Source organism: Lytechinus variegatus, chromosome 2, assembly GCF_018143015.1.
Source record: "Lytechinus variegatus isolate NC3 chromosome 2, Lvar_3.0, whole genome shotgun sequence".
NCBI classification, from domain to species: Eukaryota; Metazoa; Echinodermata; class Echinoidea; order Temnopleuroida; family Toxopneustidae; genus Lytechinus; species Lytechinus variegatus.
In genome coordinates, this window is record NC_054741.1 from 40495153 (window position 1) to 40518243 (window position 23091).

The following is a 23091-nucleotide window of genomic DNA, read 5'->3' on the forward strand; positions in this document are numbered from 1 at the left end:
TTTACCAATTCACCTTCGATCATGTACTTCTGTTGAATCTTTTAAAAGAAATTTGAAAACATATTTATTTTTGTTGTAGTGTAACTGTAATATTGGAGAGCAATTTGTACTAAGCGCATAGAGCAATTTCCATTGATTATGCGCTATATAAGAACCAATTTATTATTATTATTATTTATTATTATTTATTATTTCACATTACATAATGCAGAAGTCACTTTTTCTTGTTGTAACTGATATTCATTATTTTTATCCAAAAACATTTGTAATATTAGGGGATGGAATTCACATTTCCATTCTTTCTTCACTGACTCGATTATTGCCATGTATTGTAGAAAATAATTATTTTTAACACCTTTTCCATTCCAATACTCAAAATGTAAAAAATTTCCATCACTGTTAAATAATTGATAAATATTAGATAGCCCTGCTTCATGAAGGGCACTGCAGTACATTGACTTGTTATTTATCAATATGCATTTGTTATTCCATACACCTTGTCTCAGTATGCTAACCTGGCTTGTATCATTAGTAACCAAGTCCAAATAGATATCCGTCTTTAACCACGCTTTTAATAAAGCGATATAAAATGGAGGGATATCCTTAGTTTTTGGTAGTTTCTCCATTGCATAATTACTGACAAATATAAATTTTCCACCATATGACTTTACAAAATATTCACACAAGGTTATCCAACTATGATTTGATCTAAAGAAATATCGCTGGACCCATTTCACTAGCTGAGTGTTGATCATACATTGAATGTTTGGGAATTTTAGTCCCCCTTCTGCATAATCAGCAAACATAGTAGTACGTGCGATTTTATCTGGGCCATTCCACAAAAATGAAAACATGAGCTTCTCAACTTCTTTAACAAAAGCAATGGGTAATGAGATGTTGGATAATAAATAAATTACTTTGGACATTATAAAAGTTTTCAATATCTGTGTTTTGCCAATCAAGGTAAGTCCTCTGTTTTTCCATTTATTTAGTACAATTCTCATCTCTTTAACTCTGGTTTCAAAATTCCTTTTCCTTGCTTCTTCTGTATCATATGAAAAGAAGATGCCTAAAACTTTAATTCCTTTCTCTGGCCATAAGATAACACTGTCCTTTTCACCTAGATGACGATTCTTACCAATCCACATGCCTTCAGTTTTTGATTTATTGATACATAAACCAGATATTTTAGAAAATTCCTCAAACTCTAAAAATACATGTTGTAGGGAGTGACGGTCTTTACAGAAACATGTTATGTCATCTGCATAAGCAGTATATTTTATTACCTTTCCTTCCACTTCAAAACCCTTTATACTGTCATTATTTCTAACTCTATTCAAATAAACCTCTAATCCCAAAATAAATAATAAGGGCGCAAGAGGGTCCCCTTGTCTTACTCTTCTACTTACTTTGAAATATCCTGTAGTAAATCCATTTACGAGAACAGAGCTATTGATATCATTATAAACAGTTTTTACCCATTGGATAATCGAAGGCCCAAAATTATAAGCTTCCAGACATTGAAAAATAAATGAGTGGCTTAATGAGTCAAATGCCTTGGTAAGATCTAACGCCATAATTATGCCTTGAAAGTCTTCATTTTCTGCGTAAAACATTAAGTCTGATATTAATCGAATTCCTTCACCAATGTTTCTACCTTTTATAAATGCTGTCTGTTGACAGTTAATCAGGTTTCCCATTACTTTAGAAATTCTTTTGGCTAAGCATTTGGAAAGGATTTTTGCATCAACATTTATCAAAGTAATTGGTCTCCAGTTACTCAATAAGGATCTTTCTTTATTGGGCTTTGGGATCAATTTTATCACCCCTTGTCTTTGTGAAACTGACATAGACTGGTCTTTGTAAGCTGCATTGAAAGAGTCTATCATATATTTTGAGACCAGGGGCCAGAATGTTTCATAAAACTCCACTGTTAGGCCATCATTTCCCGGTGTTTTATTTTTAGCCATTTTAACCAGTTCTTCTTTTGCTTCATTACATGAGATTAAACCTTCACATGAAACCTTTTCTGATTCTGTTATTTTCTCCAGATTACTATGACAAATATAATTGTTAGAGATCTCTTCATCTACTATATCTCTGTTTTTAAAAAAATCAGTGAAATATTCCTTGATAAATCTTTGAATGTCTGGTTGTTTTCTGAAAGTCCCTTCATTCGTATCTAATACATCAATAGATGTATTTTCAGCCTGGCTTTTCTCCAATGAAAGAAAATATTTGTTGCTTTTTTCCCCCTTCTCATACCAATTGCATCTCGATCTCAAAATTGCCCCTTCTGCAAAATAATCATACAATTTATGTAATTCCTCTTCAATGTATTTCTTTCTATCTACAACTTCTTCATCTAAGCCATTTCCTTCCATTTCAATACTTTCACATATATTTTTCAATTCCTCCTCTAGTTCTTGTCTTTGTTTTTCCTTTTCACCTTTTTTCTTCTTTGAGTATGGGATGGTAAATTTTCTAATTCTGTATTTCAGCCAATCCCACAACATTTTCTTATCATGTTTTTGTTCACATTCATCAACCCAAGATGGGAGGCTGTCACTGAGAGCTGTAACAAATTCCTCATTCCTTAGTAAGCTGTTGTTAAATTTCCAATATGAGGGTCCCATTTTTTGTTTTTCAATATGGAGTTGCAAGGTAACATAATCATGATCAGATAAGACACATGGTACATATCATTTTCTACGACAACAGACCGCAGAGCGTCTGTGACCAACCAGAAGTCCAGTCTTGACTGAATATATGGATTAAGTCTCCTCCATGTAAACCTCTTTGTTGTTTGGTTTCTTGTTCTCCAAATATCAATAAGACAAAAGCATTCTTTCAGTTTTTCTATTGTTGTACATGAACGTTTCCACACTGTTCTCATACTACCACCTTCTCTATCCAAATCCAAGTCCTGTATAAAGTTAAAGTCTCCTCCTATTATGCATTTGCGTCCTTCATCATTAAATTCTTGTAATTTCAAATAAAGATCAGTAAAATATTCCACATGTTCCTTTTCATTATTGGGTGCATATACATTAACAATGATATATATTTCCTTTCGTACTTCAACTTTGATGCATAAAAAGCGACCTACTTTATCTTTAATCGAGTCGAGAAGTTTAATATCAGGTGTTCTCCTCAAAATCATACAAACTCCTCTGCTCATTGATGTACCTTGACTAAATAATATGTCTGATCTAATTTGATTCCTCCACCATATCTCATCCTTTTCTGTGGAATGTGTTTCTTGTAGCAAAATTATGTCCTTTTTTAATTTCGATAAGAAATTGAAGTATCGTTTTCTAGTCTTGAAATCCCCTAATCCATTTACATTATGCGTCATTAATTTTAAATCCATTGTTTGAAAAAATCAGACGATGGTCCCACTAAAAAACACAAACAATTACAATATAACGGCAAACAAAAAAACAGAATGATTGCGGCTTTCCCAACCACTTGCTTCATGCTTGGAGTGACGCTTTGCGTGGTGAACAAAATGATCTTATAAGCCTTGTTTATACTCTTCTTCCTTCTGTGTTTGTTTGTCCCGATAAAACAGCCTAGCCGGATACTTGAAGTAGGCCTTTCCATGCTCTTTCTTCAGCTTCTGTCGGGTATGCGACATCTTCTTTCGCTGGTCTCTTATCTCCTTCGGCAGCATTTCATCAATGAATTAGGGTTCCCCTTCCCCTCGTAGACGAATGGCTTGTCTTTTAGTAGTTTTCGAGCACTTGCAAGTACAGAGCTTCTTGTGGTATACCTATTGAATGCCACCATAATCGGGCGGGGTGCCCCTCTTTCAGATCGCTGACCTGAACGGTGTGCCCTCTCTATGCATAAATCCTGCCCTCGTAGATCCAAATGAGACTCTCCAAAGGCCTGAATCAGCTTCTCACAATTGCCTTTCTCACAGCCTTCAGGAAAGCCAAAGAATACAGCAGTGCATCTCATTTCTCTGGCTGCAAGATCAACAAATTGACCCTTCATTCTTGCATTCTCTTTCTCAAGCTCTCTAACTCTGTCCTTCATTTCCTTCAGCTCAAAATCAGTGTGTTGTTCCTTTTCTTTCAGTTTGTCAATGTCTTTTCTATTTTCATTAATTTTCTGAAGGGCCAGATCTAAGTTCACATTCATCTTGTCAACTTTATTATTGGTACAATCTACTTTGGTGATGATCGTAAGAAGCATTTCTTTCATATCATTCGGGTTACCTGCCTCGCTGTCATGCCCGTTCGTTCGACGTTTTTTCTCAACATGTCCATCCTCCGGCGGAGCGCCGGACTCTCTCCCCGGTCCGCGCCTCAGGCTCGGCTCCTCGCGGGTGTCTAGTTCTTCAGCACGCGACCCGGCATGGTCGACAACGGGCTCTGTTTCCATATTTTGTTGTCCTTCTTTGTTTTTTACTTCTTTTATGGCTTCTGATTCGTCTTCAATCTTTTCCAGATACTTATATATTTTGATTTTTTAAGATCCTCTTCATCTCGTTAAAATTCCTCGGTCTTTTTCACCAGTTGCAAATTACGTTATGTGCTTCACAGCGCCATCTTCCGTCCTCGCTTTTCGCTGCTCCTTATTTGTCTGCCTTTCACACAGAATTTAGTAGCAGCGAACATAGTAGAGTTACTACATGCTAAAGTTAGCAGACGATACATGTACTTTCAATCCAATTTGATCAATGCAAAAAAATCGTAGTTTCGGGAGGATAAGGATGGTAATCGTAAGGGCGGGAGTTGGGATGAATTTTCGGGAGCCTCACGATGAAATCGGAAAGGTTGGGCATCTCTGCTATATCCTCACCTTTCACATCTTTAGCATTATTTCACGCTTGAATTAACTTTTATAGATAATTTGGGGGGATTTTGGACATCGTTTTGAGCAGTCAACGATTTCGTTCTATCCGCCATTTTGGATTTCAAGATCATGCTGTACATTTTGAAACGTAGAGGGCAGCAAAACACGACCTGCATATGAATGATTTCGATACAGCTGATCGACCGTACCCCGCGGGGAAGGACCAGGGCACGAGGGGCACAATCGAGTGAGGAGTGAAGAGCAGTCACGATGTGTGGATTTTGTTGTGATTGTGGTGAAGTGAGATCGTGTTTTGTGAGGTTTTTTTGCCATTTAATATTCATGTTTTGTTGAGATTTTGGAGTAATTTATGTTGCTATTCTGTGTATTCTGAGGAAAAATATGTTTTCCTTGATTTTCCGTTTGAAATCAAATGCCACTTTCCGTTCCAAAAGGCCATTTCCGTGAATTCCGTCTGTTTTCCGCGATCGCGGAAAATCACTGTCCCTACATTTTCCTTGATCATCCCATGGTCTATTTAGGGACACTGGCACTGATTACTACATGTGCAATATTTTTTAGCATAGTTAACTTCGCAGCCGATCAGCAATGCTCAAAATCAGCGAAAATAACAGCTTACACAGAACATGAAAGATTGAAGTTGACCGCTTTACCTGCAATAAGGTCACAGGTGACCTCAATGTCCTCTTGACCTGGCATAAAGACCAAGATATCACCTTGAGGTGGTTGAAGATGAATCTGAATGGCCTGCTTGACCGCTGCATCTACATAGTCCTCTACCACATTCTTACTAAACATAGTATCCACAGGGAATGTCCTACCAGGGATCTAAAAGATGAAATACATTCAGTGGCCAAAAGTGATGGGTAAATTTAATACTATCCAAAACATGGCCTTCAATTAACTTAAAGGACAAGTTCACCCCAACAAAAAAGTTGATTTAAATAAAACAAGAAAAGTCCAACAAGCATAAAACTAAAATTTCATCAAAATCGGATGTACATGTAGAATAAGAAAGTTATGACATTTTAAAGTTTCGCTTAATTTCACAAAACAGTTATATGCACATCCTGGACGGTATGCAAATGAGGAGACTGATGACATCATCCACTCACTATTTCTTTTGTATTGTATTTCATGAAATATGAAATATTCTATTTTTTCCTTTGTTAAGTGAAACAAATATAAATTCCTCCCTGAACATGTGGAATCAGCATTGCTTAATACTATATGGTTCAGTCAAGTTGGTCCTCATGTCAAATCCATAAAAAATGTAATATCGTATAATTCAAACAATAGCAAACAAAAGAAATAGTGAGTGAGGGACATCATCGACTGTCTCATTTGCATGTCACTGCGTTCTGCATATCACTGTTTTGTGAAAAATAAGCAAAACTTTAAAATATCACAACTTTCTTAATTAACATCCTATTTTGATAAAATTTTCAGCATTATGCTAGTTTGATTTTTCTCTATTTATGTAAATTGATATAATGAGAAGATAGATGTCTCCTGCATTTCATAGGCATGCTACAACTTACTTCGAAGAGTAATTGAATGTTCCATATTCTAAAGAATTGCAGCTTGTGAATTGACCATATATGAAGTATAAAAACTACATTGGCATACCAAACAGTCTACCACATCCAACACTGTTACTAATGTAATAGTAAGAGAAAAATATGATATTCACCTCAAAGACAGGAACATTACCAAAGAACTTGGCAAATTTCTCAGCATCCATAGTTGCAGAAGTAACAATAAGCTTCAGATCAGTCCGTCGAGCCACAACCTAATGAACACAAAAATAATAAGATTTACACATTTACCTGGGTTTTTTTTACTGCTCACTCAGCATTGCAGATCGTCAGCTTCTTTTGTCATATATTTTTTTTCTAAAATAAGCAACTTTTCATCTACCCACTTTATAGCATACAATATATAGGTGATGACATCTAACTTGTATTTTCATTCACTACAGCCCCCCCCCCATTTATTTAATTCTTACATTCCAAATAGTTTTTTGTACAGGAATGCATTGATTAAAACCAATTGCACTTCATGATTGTTCACATATTAAGTTTGCAGTTATGAAAATACTTACCTGATTTTCTTATTTACGAGATAACTCATACATCTACTTGATTTGCTAGTTCAGCCCTCTGGACTGCCATACCCGAATAGAACTCCCAAGGATTTAAAAAGCGCGAGCGCGCCCTCTCCCGTTCAGGCTTACTACCCATGATCACCGCGCAACTAGCGTCCATCTTCCTCACCTTTCGCAAGCCCATACGTTGAAACATGTTGCTACGCAAGGCGGAGGGTCGGTGGGAGGGTATCAAGTAGATGTATGAGTTATCTCGTAAATAAGAAAATCAGGTAAGTATTTTCATAATTTACTTCAATAACTCCATACATCTACTTGATTTGCTAGACCAGCACGGACTCAAACCGTAGGGAGGCATGTTTTCAATTGTAAGCCTAAGAAAATTTAAAAGAAAAAACAAAAACAACGAAATTTAGGGAGAGGGGGAAAAACCGCAGCTGCTTTAAGCGCCGAAGCAGCAAATCTCGCCTCGCTGGACGGAATGTCCTTCAAGTAGAAAGAAGTGAAGGAGTTAGTTGAGCGCCAAAAGGCGGCCCTCAAAAATGTCCTCGAGGGGAATGCCCTGTATACTCAGGAATACTAAGTATCATGGGCCCTCGGCCTAGTGTCAGGAGAACAACATCACCTGCTGACTAGAGCGTAAGAATCGAAATTTGTTGAAAATTTCAACAAGAATCGTGATCGGAAAACTGAAGCTTTTAAGGCTCAGTAAGTGATCAATCGACCAATCTGAGAAGGCGAGATATCTCAGAACCCCTACCGAAATTTAAGCGTGCCGCTTGCTAGTAACTAGCATGCGACTAGCAGGGCACTCGCTTAATAAGCGAGTGCATGCTAGCGAACAGTCCCTGCTCGCTAAAAGATCGCTTAACTATTACTCTGCACGCATATCACACGCTTATTAAGCTAACCGCATGCTAGTTACTAGCATGTCGCAAGCTTGCGCAAGCTAGTCGCACGCTTCCCGCAAGCTTGGAAATTTCTGTAGGGGAAGCCTCCGCGTGGGAGAAAGCGCCCAGAATTCGATATCTGTCTCAAATGCGTGAGGGCAGAAATCTGCAGAATTCTGATAGAGAGCTGTGGTAAAAAGTTACTAGCGGTCCGAAGGGGACCAGGAACGACGGAGAGTAGGGATTTAGGAAGAAAACCACTCGTAAGGCAGACAAGGGTCGAGAAAGCGACTGAGTGCCATCCTGTTAATAAGGAATGCCGCGGACATGTTGCCTATGTAGAATAGAGCAGTCTGGTCAAAACAGCTCAACCGGGCGTGTCAGGGATACAGCGCGGTACACATCACGACAAAAGTGTGTTAGACCGAGTGATCGAGAGAGAACTCAGGATCCCCTTTCTCCCATACTGATTGAAGCACCCATCTGAGGGTGCAGTGCCCGCGGTAGAAGAGGTGGCTTGGCTCAAGCCACCATCGCCGAGAGAGCCCGTGAGGCTAGGCTGCGATGGCTGTCCGCTGGGCGGGGGAATCCCTAGCAGCAGCAAGTGTACGCCAGAGGGAGCTGGCGAAAAAAAATCTGTCACGATAATACGTGTAAACGACCATCAAGAGATGCTCTAAACGAACAGACATCGCCAGATATGATACCTCAACCGTTACATTCCCAACGGAATCGAATGAGGTAGCAACGGCCCTGTCCTATCAAGTTAGGGACGGAAACTGGCTAAGAGTGTCGAAGTCCTCGCTTGAAGAAACAAGCGAGGGAGACTTGAGGAAGTAATCACAAAATTTCCATCAGTCTGCGGTGAGAACCAGTTGTTTATGAAAACAGTCACAAGGCCTGTTTCTCAGGTGATCGTAAGAGCGAGCACCGCCGGCGCCGGTTGCGGCAGCGTGGAACAGTCCGATATCGGTAAGATAAGGAGCTCCAAAAAGCTGCGGGGGGCGGCAAAAATGACGCCCTAAGCAGCGGGGGATGAGAATCTAAATTTCTAAAAGAAGAACTCCAGTGAAGTAAATCACTTACATGAAGAGGCTCATCCACAGTCGGCCCGAGAGAAGGCGGGTCGTAGTGATCGTGGTTAGGAAGGCATAAGTATACATCCATCCACTGTTACATCATCCTCGGTCGAGCGGTGACCCTGGCCACATGCCTTGCATGGAAGGAGGATGAAAGCAGCATGCAGGGCGACTCGAGTGTGCCGTGAAAAAATTTCTAAGAAAGAAGCCGATTCGACTAACGGGCACGGTAAAGACATCCACCGTAGACCACTCCGCACAAGGAGGGAGCGGCGGAGACGCCCGCAAGATTGACCCACATAGAGGGCAGTCTATAAGATAGACAGTTAGAGCTCGACCGATGGTCTGGCGGTGTACAGTTTGGTGTGAACTCGCCGACCCGGTACGGTGGGTGTGCCCAGAAAGTAGGCATAGAATGCCGACAGAGAATCCTGGGGCTTTAAACAAGTTTGAACGCACGTACATAGCCAACAATCTCATGAGATGTACGGCGGTTACTTTCCTCCGAAATGATGTTTACCCAACCGGGAAAGACTCGGGGAACAGCTGTGAATGTCAACAGGAGGGATATCTAGCATATGAAAAGCTGATTCCTTCCACGTATTCGGTGCGGGTGCTGCCGGCGGTGTCCGGGGGGACGACCGGTGATGGCAGCTCGGGCAGGGTTCGTACGAGCCGCCCGAATACGAGACAAATAGGTTAACATAACCATAATGCACCGGGCGGTGGAGGCATAGCGATTATTAAGCACAGGAGAACTTTTAATCGCCGTGACATTCAGATCCGATATACATACTCATAAGCTCGGAGAGCTATGAGATAGTGAGACATACCGCTGAGCGGTGATGGTGCTCATATCAGAGTCGCCCTCTCTTCAGCGGCGATCGCTGGAGAACGGGTGTCTGTACTATAGCCCTGACTCTGGCGTTGCAAGGGTAGGAGCTAAGTAAGACAGGGCACCCTTACTTTCGAATAGAAAGTGAGGTTCAGGCCAGAAAAGCGACGGTCCCGTCGCCTGGGCGGACGTGATAGGTTGTCCTCTCAAAGCAGCCAAACATTCTCACGAGAGAAGTGCGGCATGCGGTATGTAAGAGATTCATACCTCCAATCTACGGGCCCGCTTAGGGGGAAGAATGGAGAGAGTTACCGCTGAAGGAGTCGTCGCCGTATGTGAGCTTGACGTAGAGGGCGAATTCGGGAGTACCTGCATAATAATCGCCCCCCCCTGCCTCTGCCTTCTCGCTAGCCTCGAGAGGCTTGAAAATTTCGAGACGGCGGCGCCGGAGCCTGGCGCTTCCGGGCAGCAGCAGAGCGGGGGTGGGTTTACACCCACGGAGCTGGCGGCTTCCTCGTCGTAGGAGCCGCCTCGTCTAGAGCGACCCCGTCACTCTCCGAGACCCCCAATTCGGCCGATTGAGCTCGGAGCGCCTGAAGAGGCGGGGCGAGAAAATATGGACTCCCTTGCTTCATCAATACCCCCGCTCGGAGGGTAGATGTGAGGTAGATACTTGTCAAGCAGCGCCTGAGCGCTTACTGAAAAGTCGCCCGCTGGATAGGGGTTGTCCTCGTAAAGGGAGTCTCGCTCTATGGACTGAACCGGGAGGTTGTCCAGTAAGCGCCGGGGTGGCCCCGCGTGTCGGCTGGGACACGTGCTCTGAGATCGACGAAAATGCTGGAAAGCACACGCGATCTTGGGGCACCCGGTTAGTCGGTGCACTGGCTGGCGATTTAACAGAATCGCTCGAGGATTTCCCGGGTGTCTGGTGGTTATTGCCCACTTGTCTCGCTTGATGCTCAGGGGCATCAGCGGGGTGAGTAGACGTCGAGGGTGGGGTGAACCCGCACTACTCGAAAGCAGAATGTAGCAGCATGAATAGCTGTGACATCTGACCACCGACACAAGGGTCTGAAGGAGGGACGCCCATGGCAACAGGGCTGGCCGACCTCACCTTCGACCTCTTCTTCTTCGCGGCCTCCGCCGGTGTGGCCGGGGCAGAAGAAGGCACAAGAGGCACGGGTGATTTCTTACGATTTGCCGCCCCTGGCAGGGCGGCCGTCAACAACGAAACTTCACCCGAATCTGACGGGGTCAGATTGTGGTCACAGTCTGATGTGTGACGCCTCTCGCGGTAGCAGAATGTAGCAGCATGAATAGCTGTAACATCTGACCACCGACACAAGGGTCTGAAGGAGGAAACGCCCATGGCAGCAGGGCTGGCCAACCTCTCCTTCGACCTCTTCTTCTTCTTCTCTTTCTGCGGGCTCCGCCGGCGTGGCCGGGGCAGAAGAAGGCATGAGAGGCACGGGTGATTTCTTACGATTTGCCGCCCCTGGCAGGGCGGCCGCCGACAATGAAACTTCACCCGAATCTGACGGGGTCAGATTGTGGTCACAGCCCGATGTGTGACGCCTCTCGCGGTAGCAGAATATAGCAGCATAACATGTATGACTGTAACATCTGGCCACCGATAAGAGGGTCTGAAGGAGGAATGCCCATGGCAACAGGGCTGGCCGACCTCTCCTTCGACCTCTTCTTCTTCTTCTTATTTTGCGGGCTCCGCCGGCGTGGCCGGAGCAGAAGAAGGCACAAGAGGCACGGGTGATCTCTTACGATTTGCCGCCCCTGGCAGGGCGGCCGCCAACAACGAAACTTCACCCGAATCTGACGGGGTCAGATTGTGGTCACGATCAGATTGTGGTTACAGTCTGTGTGACGCCTCTCGCGGTCAGGGGCTGGGCGATCTCTCCCGATGCTGTCAACGGAGGACGACTTATACGGCGGAGATCCTGACCTGTGCCGGGGGGAGAGAACCGCACTCTCCCTCCGGACTTCTGGTGACCCGGTAGCCGGTGGGTCGCATAGCCCTATGGGTGCTGCGGCGGCAGGACCTAGTTTAGGCTTGGAAGCCTTGGCTACCACTTTTTCCTTTGTCCGAGACCGTGGCACCACAGTCTCGGCCTTCCTTCTCTTAGCATCCGACCGCAAATTCGGAATGCTGATCGACGCACCCTCATACTCACCGCCGCTGGGCGCTCACCGCGGCGTCCCTCCTGCTCGCCTGGAGGCGGCCGACTTCTGTAACTTGCAATCGGGACGGTCCCCGTGGAGGGCACCAGGTCCTCTGGGGCTGTGTTAGTCCCATTCAAAGATACCTCTCTCTACCCTGAAAAAGGAAAAACAAGAATTTTTCTTTTTCTTTTTTTTTTTTTTACAAAGATCTCGCTTAGATTAAAAGTGGAGACCGGAGTGGTCTTTCCCTCCTCCTAAAAGGAGTTTGTTTGAGCAAACAGAACAAAACAAGAGGGGAGGGGTAGGGAGGACGAAGAACCTAAGAATAGTTTAGGTATCTGCCTGTAAGAAAATAAAAAGGAGGTCGGAGACTTTGAAAAAAGAAACTCCTACAAGGTTCCCCTTCTATATTCTCTTTTTTTTTTTTTTTTTTTTTTTTTGCCCGAAGGAAAATTTCGAAACAAAAATTCAAAAATGAATGCAAGTTCAGAAGAGAACGAAGTTTCCACCTGCGAAGAAACACAAAAACAAGCATTTCAGAGCAGGAAGAAAAGGGATTGAGAGACAAATAATTCCTAGATAAGAGAAATTTTACGATAATTTCCAAGAGGAAAAAAAAAAGGTAACCTCCTGTGGAAAGGTAAAGAAATTCAGAACAGGAGGAAGGAGGAACGTCTCTAGTAACGATTCCAAGAGGAAGAACGACACAGTAAATCCTCAAAGGGAATCGTAGAGCCCGCCTGTCGAAATAAAAAAATATATAAGACTAGGAGGGAAGAGGGAATTGAACGAAGAAAACAATTCCGGGACAGGTCAAAAAAATTTCTAACAGGAAGGAGACCCCACCTGTAAAGAACAAAAAATTTTTTTTTTTTTTTTTTAGGGGGGATTGAATAACCAAACAATCATCAGGTATAATTGCGTAAGCCGAATTAAACAATCCCCGAAGCGTCTGTGAATAAAATATTAATCAAGAATTTTATTCAGAACAGAAAGGAAAGGGAAATGAGCTTTAGGATCCGCCTGTGAATAAAATATCAATCAAGAAATTTATTCAGAACAGAAGGAAAAGGAATTGAGCTTTAAGATCCGCCTGTGAATAAAATATCAATCAAGAAATTTATTCAGAACAGAAGGAAAAAGGAATTGAGCTTTAAGATCCGCCTGTGAATAAAATATCAATTAAGAAATTTATTCAGAACAGAAAGGAAAGAGAATTGAAGAATTAATCAATCAATAATCAATCGAAAATCTTAATAAATCAATTCCAGAAAGCAAGGAAGGAACAGAGTTGAAGATCCCAACCTGCAAAAAGAAATAACAATAACACCCTCGACAACAAAGTGTAGAGGCTGTCTAGAATTTAATTCAAAAACGGCACCAAAAGCCACCACGCTTTGAACGTGAAGAACAATAACCATGACAGGTGGTGAAAGCTTGCTGCCACGTAGGCAGGCCAAGCCCGGTGCCTCGCGAACGCGCTAGCGATGCGGCGCGACGAGAACTCAAACGTTAGAAAAACAATTTAAGTGTCACCAAAAACACGTCTAAAAAGTCACGCCAAGTGTAAATTCTGAACACAATCTTACACACAAATGGAAAGATTGAAAATAAAAGGGAGAATGCACCACAGATAAGCGAAAATAATATACCAAAGCTCAAAAAGATTTGAGCTCTTAGGAGACTTATCTGAGCACGTCTTGACAGGTGGCTTGCCGAAAGCAAAAGAGGAAGATGGACGCTAGTTGCGCGGTGATCATGGGTAGTAAGCCTGAACGGGAGAGGGCGCGCTCGCGCTTTTTAAATCCTTGGGAGTTCTATTCGGGTATGGCAGTCCAGAGGGCTGAACTAGCAAATCAAGTAGATGTATGGAGTTATTGAAGTAAATTGGAAAATTTCCAACACATAACAATCCATTCAGGCATTTTAACAGTAACTGACATTACATTATTGTGTGTATCTCTCAAATAAATGTTGCAAGTTTTCTTTAGATAAGACTTAATAAAGTGAACCTTGCTGTATAATCTGATACTAAGATTTTATGCATCAGCAAGCGAAAATGTGTTAAAAACTGACATCACACAAACAGGACATGCAATTTTAGGGTGTTCAGTAAAATTGAGATATCTAATGTCCCTGAGTGATGAGTTGAATATGTAAATATACCTTTGCTACTAGGTTAAGGTGTGTCATAATATTAAATTATTTGTTATTGTCTTTCGGGGGTTACATGTATGATAATTTCTCATGACCATGCTGGTAACTGACATTACGCTTAAATTTGTATCTTCTGTGCAGGGCTTCACCTGAAAGTGTGTTTGATGTGGCAGTATACCTGAGTCCGTGGGAACATTTCAATGAAAAAGCTTTTCCTTTCCTTGATTTGAACATTTTATTCATACTTGTCAGTAACTGATATTACACATAAATGTACCATTGCTATATGATTTTCAAAGGCATAATTTTCTTGGTACTTAATGTAAGGCTTTTTAAAATCATATAAGTGTCATAATCCTCCACATCAAATGATCAAAAGATAGGAAATATATATTTTACACACTACGGGGGGGGGGGGGGGGGGGGGGTTATATAGCAGCTACATGTATTTGATATTACATTGTATTTACACATGGATTTTTCTGACTAAACACCCATTTACATATCAGTTTTATATTGACTTTTTAAATCCATATTTTATAGACGATATCTATAATCTTTGAAAAATATGACAGCAATCTAATAATTACCTCCAAAATGACAAAAGTTCTTGGTCATGTGAGCTGAAACGCCCAGGAGGTGTTCAGTTATACTTGATTACTCTTATGTCCAAGTTTAATGGACTCGACCAATACACTTACAGAGTTATAATGGTAATTCAACAAATAATCCCAGCATGGCCAAAGTTTATTGACCTTTGACCTTGGTCGTGTGACCTGAAACTTGCACAGGATGTTCAGTGATACTTGATTTCTCTTATGTCCAAGTTTCATTAATCAAATCCATAACCTTTCAAAGTTATAATGGTAAGTTAACAGGTGAGACAAAAACAAAGACAAATATAGAAAAAAATACTAAAAACAAATACACACATTGAGAAATATTTGACTTTCATCACAATTTTTCTTTGCAGAAAACTATAGAGTAAAAATATGACATCATGAAAAAAAAATCTTACATGATATTGGGCATTCAATATGAAAATAATTTTTTTTGCAAAATAATTTGCATATCTTATTCATAATAAAAAACAAGTGGAACGCCTCGGGCAGTCTCGCTTGCATTATGCAATTCGATATAGCAGCAGTGCTTCCTTTGAAAAAGAGCTAATGAACAATTATTCCAGCTTAATAGCATTGTGATAAATGAAAAGTCTTACTTCTCTTAGTAGACCAAAAAGAACATCAGTATTGAGTGATCTTTCATGGGCTTCATCCATAATTATAGCACTGTAGTGATCAAGATCTGACTCACGTAATGACTCTCGCAGTAGAATACCATCGGTCATATATTTGATCAAGGTTTTCTAAGATATGAAGAAAGACAAAAATGTCATGGATGAAAATTTGGTTGTTAGTGAAAATTTCTTTTGAAAACAACAATCAACAGAATTCATTCTAATCTGAAGAAACTGTAAAAAATGGAGAAGACGAAATATAAGTGAAACCAACCATATATGACTCCATCTAGCAATGGTTCTAAAGCTGATCTAAGAGCTATCATTTAGTCCATTTAATTAATTATTGAATAATATATTCAACAGATGAAATAGTAAATAAAATTTACAATTAATTTATACTTGTAAATCACTTTTCTTTAGAATTAGCAAATTCATTTCCTTCCAATATATCCATTCAGAACAAGTATCATACAAGTATTGATATTCACAGAGAAATGTTCCTGCATATATATTTCATATTATGCAGAGCACCTTAATATAAGAGAATTTTAGTTACTATAGGAGCTATTCACTTGAAATAAAATAAATGAGATAAATAACCCTCTGGATAATGCAAGCTAAATCATGAAAATACTGATTTTCTTATTTACAAAATATTACCGATTTTCTTATTTACGAAATAACTGGACACATCTCTTTTATCTATTACTATTACTATTCATCCACATGAATGGCTACACCGAAGACAATAACGTACAAAATTCCATTCATCTCCCCCCAAGCGGCACGCCCAGTCACTCATGCAAAGAGACTCCATCATTCTCTTACAACCAAGAACACTGAGACATATGTTGCCATGCAAGGTGAGAAGTGGAGAAACCTTGAAAAAGGAGACATGACGATCCAATACGCGTGGTACTGCTGAACAGAATGCAACTACAAACCAGCATGAGAGGGAGTTGCGCTGAAAGGTTCGCGTGAAAAGACAAGGGCTGAACAGAATCGGGAACCCACATCGACAACCCTTTCGAAAACCCAGACAGATTTTATCCTTAGAAGGCAAGAGGTCAGAAGGGGAATTACGAAACTCCAGTAAACCGAGCACGATCGATTGGTTCTAGACAAAAACAAAGGCATAGGAATCGCTAGACTCTATGCCAATCCCACCGAGCTGTCTGGGAGCAAAGCGTAAGCATGAAGAGCTACGCCTCTGGCCACACTCCATAAAAAAGAAAGGGCACTCTTGATGGATAAAATAAGCTAAGATGCCCTAGCCACCAACTGAAAGGAGGGGTTAGTCAAGTGCCAAGTATGGCTGACAGGCTCTATGACTGACAACACTAGCTGGATGTTTGAGAAAGAAAATCTCAATTGTCTCGTAACAAGATTTGACCATGAGGAACCAACACATAAAGGTCGCAAAGGTGGAACGATAGCCACTGATGGTCAATAGCGATTCAACTTTGTCGGAAAATCCGATAAGGGAAAAAGTCATGATCGGAGAGACTGGAGCCGCGGCCTCGGTAGAAGATAACTAGAACAATCCGTGAAGACTAAGTCAAGAATAATATATCATATAATAATATAAAATAATATTATAATAATCCACAGAGTCAGGACTCAGGCTTTCGGCTACGATTATGTCAAGCTGTATCAAAGCAAACAAAAAGAATGCGAAACATCTCAGATACCCCCTGTGCAGGGAAGGCACCAAGAAGCTGGCCTCTGTCTCATTCGCGTGAGAACAGACCACCTGCGACTTTTGGTTGAGAGCTGTGGCAACCTGTTCTGTTTCCAGCAGCCAAAAAAAGGGCTTGGAACGACAAAGAATCTCTGGGGGGAGAAACCACTCGGAGGGCAGTCAATTGTGTCGAGAAAATACTATTGAGTGTCATCCTGTTGGTATATCTGAGACACAACAGACTTGCTGTCTATGCGGTTTAACAATGTCCGGCCAAGCAGCTTAAGTTGGAAGAGTCGGGGGAAGTTGAGCATGGCTCGCATCACAAACACATACTACCCCATCTCAAATAATGGGGGTGAAACCCATATGTTAGTAACTAGCAGGGGTTTCCCATGCAGGTTGAATGGGCTGGTAATTCAATGAAACGCTGGCGAGATGGCAATGTCTGCTTGATCCGCTCGGTGCATGACACAGCAGCTACAGCTGGTGGGGTCCATGGGGATAGAAATCATTGTTGCTCGAAGGCATTCTGGAGCAACATATAGAGTTGCGACGCCTGGCCATCAGCACAAGAATCAGAAAGAAAGGTCTGCTCGGGTTACTGGCCTAGGTTTTCTTCTTCTTTTTCCTCTTCTTTTTTGGGCTCCACCGGGGGAGCAGAAGGCACAAGAGGCTGGAAGCGTGAAATCTCACATGAGAAACGTCCCCCGAATCTGATCATGTCGCTCAGGCCCATGGGCGCGGTTCCACCCTCCTGGGCACGTGGACGCAGCTCCACGGTTCCATCCTTATCAGATTATCGTGGGCTCAACAGGGTCGAGCTCCCGTGTTTCTAGCGACTAGGGGCTGGTAGCCCTTTGCAGATGTTTCCTGACGGAGACTGACAAAGCATCGAGCCTAATCTGTGTTGGGAAAAGGTCTTGTTGGAACCAATACCGAGTCGGTCAGACAGCCCTGGAGGAGTTGAGGTTTTCTCTACAAGTACAACACTCCCCATATTAGGTTCAGGTCCCAACAAGGGATCCTTGGCTATCACCTTTCGGGCACGTGACCACAGCGCCACGGTTCCACTTTATTCGCTTGGGAATGTGTAAGAGGTGGACAAAACCAAGGTCCCCTTAAGAAAATATCAATATTACTGATAATTGATTTAGGCGAGCTGAAGTAGCTAAACAATTAACCTAGACAATAAGATGAATTATTATTTTTTTTTCAAATCAATTAAACAAAACAATGACGTTAATGAAGAACAAGGCTCTGATTTATAAGTTAACAAGACAAGGAGCCCACCTGAATATTTTTTTTAATTAGGACGAGATAACATTGCTAATTAATGAATTAATTAATTGCTAATTAATGAATTAAACACTAGAAGGTTTCGAGGAACAAAGGTATGAAGACAATCCAAGAAGACCAACTGAAGGAACAAAGTTTCATTCAGGGTAGAAGACCATCTGTAAGAAAACAAATTTTAAGAAGGGAGTAAACAATTACTGTAAGTAACGGTGTATTAACCGCACCTTTTTCTCGGCGGGATAGAAGCAAAAGTCGGGGGTGCAGTTTATACACGGTGACGGGTTTGAGCCAGCCCGCCGTAACCCCTCCCGTACATGTACGATGTCTGCCAGTTCACAACACATCGAGTGGCCGGGCGTAGCCGCCCAGGTAATGTCGTTTAGAGGGGTATGAGCCGCGGGTAATGGGAAGCGATTATTACGATCTTAATTAAATATTGTCCAAAACAAACGCACCCACCTTCATGAAACTAATTTTGACTTTATTCTCTATTCAAAGTAGTGAAGTTCCCTGGCTAAGTTAAAAGAGACGCCAAGCATACTCGGTAATATTTTGTCACCGCTGAGCGAGAGTTGAGTGAGCTTAGAGATTGCGTTGTAATAATGGTTATAGTGCGACTTAAGCTGGCGCTATTCAAAGTCCCGTTTTGCGCCAGCTTGTTTTTTTTCCTTCCTGTTTGCTTTTCATAAGATACCATGTAAAAATTAACCACACACGAGAGAGACGGCACAAAGCCGTAAAAAACAACTGGAAAAAATGTCAATTTCTTTGTTTCTTGAACCTTCCTGTAATCCCATATCCAAAATTCATGCTAAGACGTCAAATTTCTGAAAGTGATTGTGAGGTTGTGATACAAGAAATGTGAATGTTTCTTCCTCCTACGCTGGGAAAGACACAGATCATAATTTGATAAGATGCACTGGCATGACTGATACTGTATCGTAGTTTGGAATGTAATGGCAGTGCTGTGTGTGTGTACACTGTGACTGTGAGGTGAGTGAGTGTGAAAGTGGCCAATGTTGTCGGGACCGTTCTTTCTTTCTAACATTTGTAGATGAATTGATCAAGAACAGCAGATTTCCGCATAACGGTTTTTTTAGTCCAAAGTTGGGGGTGCGGTTAATACACCGTTCTTATGGTAATCACACTTTTAATTCAGTAAAGTAATTAATTTGATAATAAAGGGCACTTAATAAACAATACAACAAGATTGAATAACACCATACCGAAGAAACAAGATAGTACCTCTTCATAAGAGAGACTGGCAGTTTCAAAGAAAACAATTAATGGCGATGCCAAAACAACTCCAACTACATAAGAGGGAGAAGGCAGAACAAGAATTAATTCAAGACAAAGCAAGAAGAAATTGCAAGTGCAGTGTCGCGCACAATCACTACCAATGCAATATGAAAGAAGCGCGAGAGATACAGAGATACAGGGGAGGAACTATCGAGTTCTCTGCCCGTGCGAGCGATGTGTAAAGGCAAACACAAGCCCAAAACGAGAAGTCCCAAAGAGTCTTAATTATCTTGAAATACTCGAGCTAGTGTGATGAAGTTTGATATAAAACCAAAGAGTCACATACATGTAGGAATAAAAGCATCTGCTATAGAGCAACCAATCATTAAGTCTTTAGGTTGGTAAGAGTACCTATCTGTAAATGTCCGAACTCGGTCGCGCAAAGTGAAAAGAGGATAATGGAGTCTATGTGACAGGGCGTGCTGCTCAGGGGGAGATGAATGTCGAGTAAGGAATTTTATGTGTAATTGTCTTCGGTGTAGCCATTCATGTGGATGAATAGCAATAGATTAAAGGGACGTATCCCAGTTATTAATAGTAAATCTGTAAACTTACATCACTGGTGACATCTTCAAATCTGATGGCATAGCCTACATCTTCTCCTAACGAAACCTCCATCTCTTCACTAACTCTCTTAGCCACTGACATAGCAGCAACACGTCTTGGCTGAGTGCAACCGATCATACCAAACTTGCTATACCCATCCTCATGGAGATACTGATATGAACAAATAAAGTAAAATAAAAATTTTTTTATGTGAAGATCAGATTTTTTAATAAGCCAAAAAACTTGACATCTCACATATCCTGACTAGGAGGAAAAAATGTCATGAAAACATAATTATAAATGGCAGGAAGGAGTATTTTTTTTTTTCCCAATAAATTCGATACCACATTTATGTTTTACATGTTAACGATTGGATAATCAGTAAGTGTTCTTTGCAGTGATGTAAGCTTTGGATTGCTTCAAAGTAAGATATGACTGCAATGAACAAATCCAGATGCCAATGCCATAATCTTACATGAGTATCTAACATGTTTGTAAATCCCTTTTTAATGAAACAAAATTGAGAATTCATACCAAAAAGTGTTTATTAAACAATTATAATGTAAATCATTGAAAGGGTATTTTGAAATTCAACCATTGAAGGATTATGACATCATTGACATCTGGATTCATACAATGCAGTCATCCCTTACTCTGGCGCAAATCAAAATTCAAGTCACCTCAGGCCTTAACCGATATTTTTCCTACCTGTATCTGTAAATGCTGATACTATGTACAGAACTAAAGTTACAGATACGGTAATGCAAACATATGTCAGCCTGGTTGCTATAGCTACACTACCAATGCATGACATGTAATGTATTGTAAACAACCTCCTACTCAGGCCAAACAGCCCAAATTTGTGGTTAAAAGTTTAAAAATGTCAACAAAAGTGCAAAATGTTACATTTTTTCTGAGTCAGTTGTTTCAAGTTGTTTGTTATCAATATCATATCCACTATCTGAGGCTAGTTATTAAGACAAGAAACTAGCACATCATCTCATCCGGCATCTCGCAACAAAATTTTACACAATATTAATTTCTGCCTAGTTGACACTGTAGTGAATTATATTGGTGACATAAATATAGGATATAGAATTGAAATTGATGAAAAAATGACATAAGAAGCATATTTTGTGATATATGAATAAACTTCATATAAATTAAGCATAAATAATTTTCTAGTCAAAATTTCTTAACTCTGTGAAGAACCTTGGTGAACCTCATGCAGCTCTCAGATGGAACAAAAACAATCATAATCAATCAACAAATAAATCATTAATTTTTGTGAGTTTTGAAAATATATGAATGAATTAGCATAATTTAATGAGTTTCAAAATTCTGTGTTGAAATTTTGTATCACCACCTTGAGTTACAAATGAAGAAAAAACATTTTTTTCATTTATGAATAAATTTTCATAAATTAGCATAAATAAAATTCTAAACCAAATTTCAAAATTTTGTGTACAAGTTTGGTGAACTTCATGCAGCTCTACCAGATAGAAGAAAAAAAACAACAAGTGAAATGCCTCTGGCAGTCTCATCTGCATCACACAATTCAATATAGCAGCAGTGCTGACTTTGAAAACTACTATAACTCGCACAAGATGTTCAGTGATACTTGGTTACTCTTATTTCCACGTTTTATGAACTAAACCAATACACTTACAGAGATATGATGGTAATTCAACAAATACCCCCAACGTGGTCAAAGTCCATTGAACTTACATGACCTTTGAGCTTGATTATATGACCTGAAACTTGAACAGGATGTTCAGTGATACTTAATTACTCTCATGTCCAAGTTTCATGAGTCATATCCATAAACTTTCAAAGTTATGATGGTAAATTATGAAAATACTTACCTGATTTTCTTATTTACGAGATAACTCATACATCTACTTGATTTGCTAGTTCAGCCCTCTGGACTGCCATACCCGAAAAGAACTCCCAAGAATTTAAAAAGCGCGAGCGCGCCCTCTCCCGTTCAGGCTTACTACCCATGATCACCGCGCAATTAGCGTCCATCTTCCTCAACTTTTGCAAGCCCATACGTTGAAACATGTTGCTACGCAAGGCGGAGGGTCGGTGGGAGGGTATCAAGTAGATGTATGAGTTATCTCGTAAATAAGAAAATCAGGTATTTTCATAATTTACTTCAATAACTCCATACATCTACTTGATTTGCTAGACCAACACGGACTCAAACCGTAGGGAGGCATGTTTTCAATTGTAAGCCTAAGAAAATTTAAAAAACAAAAACAATGAAAATTAGGGAGAGGGGGAAAAAGCCGCAGCTGCTTTAAGCGCCGAAGCAGCAAATCTCGCCTCGCTGGACGGAATGTCCTTCAAGTAGAATGAAGTGAAGGAGTTAGTTGAGCGCCAAAAGGCGGCCCTCAAAATGTCCTCGAGAGGAATGCCCTGTATACTCAGGAATACTCAGTATCATGGGCCCTCGGCCTAGTGTCAGGAGAACAACATCACCAGCTGACTAGAGCGTAAAATTCAGAATTTGTTGAAAATTTCAACAAGAATCGTGATCGGAAAACTGAAGCTTTTAAGGCTCAGTAAGTGATCAATCGAACAATCTGAGAAGGCGAGATATCTCAGAAGCCTCCGCGTGGGAGAAAGCGCCCAGAATTCGATATCTGTCTCAAATGCGTGAGGGCAGAAAATCTGCAGAATTCTGAGAGAGCTGTGGCAAAAAGTTACTAGCGGTCCGAAGGGGACCAGGAACGACGGAGAGTAGGGATTTAAGAAGAAAACCACTCGTAAGGCAGTCAAGGGTCGAGAAAGCGACTGAGTGTCATCCTGTTAATAAGGAATGCCGCGGACCTGCTGCCTATGTAGAATAAAGCAGTCTGGTCAAAACAGCTCAACCGGGCGTGTCAGAGAAACAGCGCGGTACACATCACAACAAAAGTGTGATAGACCAAGTGATCGAGAGAGAACTCAG

The 23091-nt window shown here is 41.1% G+C and overlaps 1 protein-coding gene across 1 annotated transcript in view; it reads right to left on the reverse strand.

Annotated features, from left to right (window-relative positions):
• The window catches only part of LOC121408095 (pre-mRNA-splicing factor ATP-dependent RNA helicase PRP16-like), a 63761-nt gene extending 43100 nt beyond the window's left edge, over nt 1–20661 (reverse strand). The window contains exons 1-4 of the mRNA XM_041599435.1: nt 20145–20661; nt 15290–15436; nt 6521–6619; nt 5481–5655 (exon numbers count right to left, since the gene is read on the reverse strand). Of these exons, the coding sequence (XP_041455369.1) occupies nt 5481–5655; nt 6521–6619; nt 15290–15436; nt 20145–20273 (550 nt within the window). The 5' untranslated portion in view covers nt 20274–20661. The remainder of the gene's footprint in view (nt 1–5480; nt 5656–6520; nt 6620–15289; nt 15437–20144) is intronic.
• Between the last annotated feature and the right edge of the window lie 2430 nt (nt 20662–23091).